The sequence below is a fragment of the Hemitrygon akajei genome, chromosome 11 (assembly GCF_048418815.1).
Source record: "Hemitrygon akajei chromosome 11, sHemAka1.3, whole genome shotgun sequence".
In the NCBI taxonomy this organism is placed as follows: Eukaryota; Metazoa; Chordata; class Chondrichthyes; order Myliobatiformes; family Dasyatidae; genus Hemitrygon; species Hemitrygon akajei.
In genome coordinates, this window is record NC_133134.1 from 101,473,482 (window position 1) to 101,477,337 (window position 3,856).

The 3,856-nt window shown below is 45.6% G+C and overlaps 1 protein-coding gene across 1 annotated transcript; it reads left to right on the forward strand.

Moving 5' to 3' along the window:
* The first annotated feature begins 913 nt into the window (after positions 1–913).
* LOC140735160 (immunoglobulin lambda-1 light chain-like) lies at positions 914–2,852 on the forward strand. The gene is made up of 3 exons (XM_073059950.1): positions 914–1,042; positions 1,186–1,539; positions 2,207–2,852. Exons 1-3 carry the CDS (start codon positions 967–969, stop codon positions 2,533–2,535), a joined length of 759 nt encoding a protein of 252 aa, XP_072916051.1. The 5' UTR covers positions 914–966; the 3' UTR covers positions 2,536–2,852.
* Positions 2,853–3,856: the final 1,004 nt, after the last annotated feature.

Below are 3,856 nucleotides of genomic sequence, written 5' to 3' on the forward strand. Positions count from 1 at the left end.
TCATGTCCTCAACATTATTTATCTATCAGTCTATCTGTCTGTTACCATCGCGCCGATGTAAAACTTGTTTGTGTTCCAAAATTATTCAATTTCCTCTTTTAATAATAAGAATTATTATTACTATTATTGTTGCATATTCTCAGTTCGTCTATTGCGCATTGATGACTTATCATTCTTTATGTGTAGGTTTGCATCGATTCAATTGCATTTTTGCTTTACTCATGCTCTCATTATTATATATTTTCTTATTAATAATGAATATTATTATTGCTTGCTTTTCTATTTTCGTAGTCTGTTTTCTTTTGCGCACTGAATGTTTGCCAGTCTTTCTGTGTAGTTTTTCATTGATTCTATTGTACGTCATTGCACTACTGTGTATGCCTACAAGGAAATGAATCTTGATAATAACTTTATTTTGAACATTAAACTTTGACCATGAGCCGTCTGGTATTTATGAATATTAGCGATCAGCTTTATTTAAATCCCGACAGTAAAAGGAAAGTAACAGCATGTTTATGACATGGTTTTTCCCAAAGCAGGAACTGGGCCAATAAATTCATCAGTCTGTTTTGAAGACGGTTGCAGGGATTTTGTGCCTTAAACAGGCTTGGTCGCTCGCTGAGGCAGACATTAGCTGTTACATGTTGCTAAATGCAGCCGTCAATAGAATGTCTAAAATCATGCCAACCCCAATGCCTTTCCTAGATATTCATCAGACTGGATTGCCTTGGATTTTTGATATAACATAGCTAAATAAAAATATATTAAAGAATGTGTTAATATTTTAACGGTCATTCGTAAGCAACAGATTCCAGAGGACAGGTGGTCAGTCTCCGCCCCCATCCTGTCTCTGCCCCTCCCACTCATTAACATCCCCGGTTAATAAAGAGCCCGGAGTGTCCAGTTTGCAGACAGTAGAACCGGAGCCGTTCCCGGTGTTTGCCCAACAGCGCACGGTTCAGTTGGATGTTAGGACGCTCGCTGACCGAAGGAATGTCGCCAGTTCTGCATCTCCTGTGGGCTCTAATGGTCCATTTACCAGGTGAGAGACGGGTTAGTTAACGCACGAATTGTCGGCAAAGAAATTCGTTGAAAATTTGAAAGACAGTTTTCCGCGCGTCTTCAGCGATCGATAACACTTCTGACAACTGCAAGTCACCCTGTAGTTTTATTGTCTTATTGCAGGTATCCTGGCGGTCCCAGTCCTCAATCAGACCCCAGTGTCCGGTCCTGTCTCGGCGGGACAGACTGCCCGCTTAGAGTGTCGGATACAGAATGGAAACGTTGCAGGTTCCTCTATTGGGTGGGACCGACATCGTCCCGGGAGGAGACCAGAGGGTGTGATATATCATAAATCGGATAATAGCATTTACAGAGGACCCGGCATCACTGAACGTTTCCAACCATCCAGAGACACCTCCGCCAACAGTCACATCCTGACCATCGGCAGCTTGGAGCCCGGCGACTCGGCCGTCTATTACTGCCGAATGTGGGATAGTGCTTGGTTCTATGGACCGGGGACGATCCTGGAGATAAAGAGTAAGTAATCCTCTCGTTTATAATCAAATTATGCTTCCGACGAATTCCCCATTTCAATCGTACTGCTGGCTGGCTCTAGACTGCCGCAGTCTCAATCTGTCGAATTAATTCCACCTTTGGTTCATCCTTTGAAATTTCCCACACGATGCAGCAACACTCGAAAGTCCGGTCTTTTAACCCGTTAACTCCCTCTTCATATTCCAGCCCTAAATTTCAGAGAGGTCAATCGTCTAAACCACTCCAATCCCAGGGCGCTCCCGTCTACGAACGGCTAAACTGAAATATCCGTAAATACATAATAGATAGAAATTAGATTTTGGGATTAGTTGGGGTCTCCCCCCAACCCCTGTAACACCCCAGGCACCGCCCTCAGCAAAGAGACCATTACCACCGGGATAGCACGAAATCCGTGGAAATTACCCGACCTGACCTGAGGGGTGGGCAACAATTCACCAGTTCAAGGCTTGAGAGTGGCCAACAATTCCATGCTAGCGTCTGTCGATGGGTCGAATGGTCGCATTCTGTGCCCAACTTTTCAATGATTGTATAGTTGGTGCATTGTGATCATGGTCTGACGGGAGTTCGGTCAGTAGGTGGCGCCGTTTAGGAAATGCACACATTAATAATAATATTTGCCTCCTCCTCCCACCACCTTTTTCACACACAGGTAGCGAGAGCAGAAAGCCCTCGGTTCTCCTCCTGCCTCCCTCCCGGGAGGAAACCGTCTCGGATTCTGCCACTCTATCCTGCCTCGTGAGCGGCTTTAAGCCTGGCTTGGTCGCGCTGCGCTGGAGTGTGGATGGCGTGGAGACGGACAGTGGCGTGACGACAGGCGCCGTGTCTACTGACACCGACCAGACCTACAGACTGAGCAGTTACCTGCGGGTTCCCGTCGCTGCCTGGAACAAGGGGTCGAGCTATTCCTGCAGCGTGAGTCACAGCTCGCTGAGCTCGCCGCTGCGCAACACCATCTCTTCGTCCGCCTGTGCGCAGTGAGGACCCGCCGGGTGGCAGCTCACGAATGCAGTGAAACCCGCACTGGGGCTGTGCAGCCGCCTTCTGCAATGTAATTCTGTAACAAATGTCCGTTTCTGGGAACTAAGAAAATGTTTAATAAATTCAAAGATGAATGTTTTGAACGCGCGTCGTTTGCGACGAGTGATACTATGTAGAATATTTCTCACTATGCTGTGTCTGATCTTCTGCTTTTTGTAGAATGGGGAGAGATTCACCAGGATGCAATGACCGTATTGTGATTGACTTTTGTAACACAGCACTTAATAAAGAGCCAACTCAGCGGCGGGTTTACAGTGGGTCTCTCTTTACTCGACTGCTCTTTGTGCCTCGAATGAATTAGTAGCGAGTAACATGACGAGCATGAACTACCGTACATACACTTACAGTCAAGTCAATTCAAACGGATTATCCACCCCGCTTATCAATGCCGATCTCTGTGTACTCCACCTGCAAGGATCAATAATCAAAGTTATTCACCATACGCAGTGCAATACATTAAGAATTTGCTGTGATGTGTTGGCGTGACATGAAACAGGGCATTCAAGAATTAAAAGGAATAATTATATAAAATTAAAGTTAGAAATTAAAATCAGCATATGGAATAAAATGTGCACAACTACATAAATAGCAGCATCTATGTGCAATGTAAGCAACACATAAAGCGAGATTAAATGTATTTACAGTTCATTGCAGTCACTGGGGTAACCGATAGAGGAGTGTGGGTTACTACAAATGGTTGGTCAGATTCATAACCTGGGGAAGTAACACAGACAAATTGCTGGAGGAAATCATCATGTCTGGCAGTATCTATGGAAAGCTCTCGGCTCGAAACGTCGACTATTTATTCCTTTCCACAGATGCTCCCTGACCTGATCAGTTCCTCCAACATTCTGCATCTGCTGATCCGAAATTCCAACATTCGCAGAATCACTTGATTGCCTGGGGAAAATATTTTTATGGTGATGGAGATGGCGTGAAATGTTTGTTTCGATAGTTCTAAAACGCTCTCATCTCGGTCATTTTTTTTTTGGGGGGGGGGAGGCAGTTTGCAAGTTGCGTAGTGTCGGCAATGATGTTTTCCTGCCCGCTTCTTTGTCTGGGACACATGCAAGTACTCCAGTGGTGGTCGACTGTAGCCAAAGACATATTCAGTTCATCTGGCAATGTTTTGTCAGGGAATGCTGCAGCAAACCAGATGGTAATGGCTGATGTGAGGCTGTTCGCTCGTTTGGCAGTGTAGAACTGCACCACCCGCCTTCACCTGTTCCTCTGCTTATGTTCTTTCCATCCCGCCCCCCAC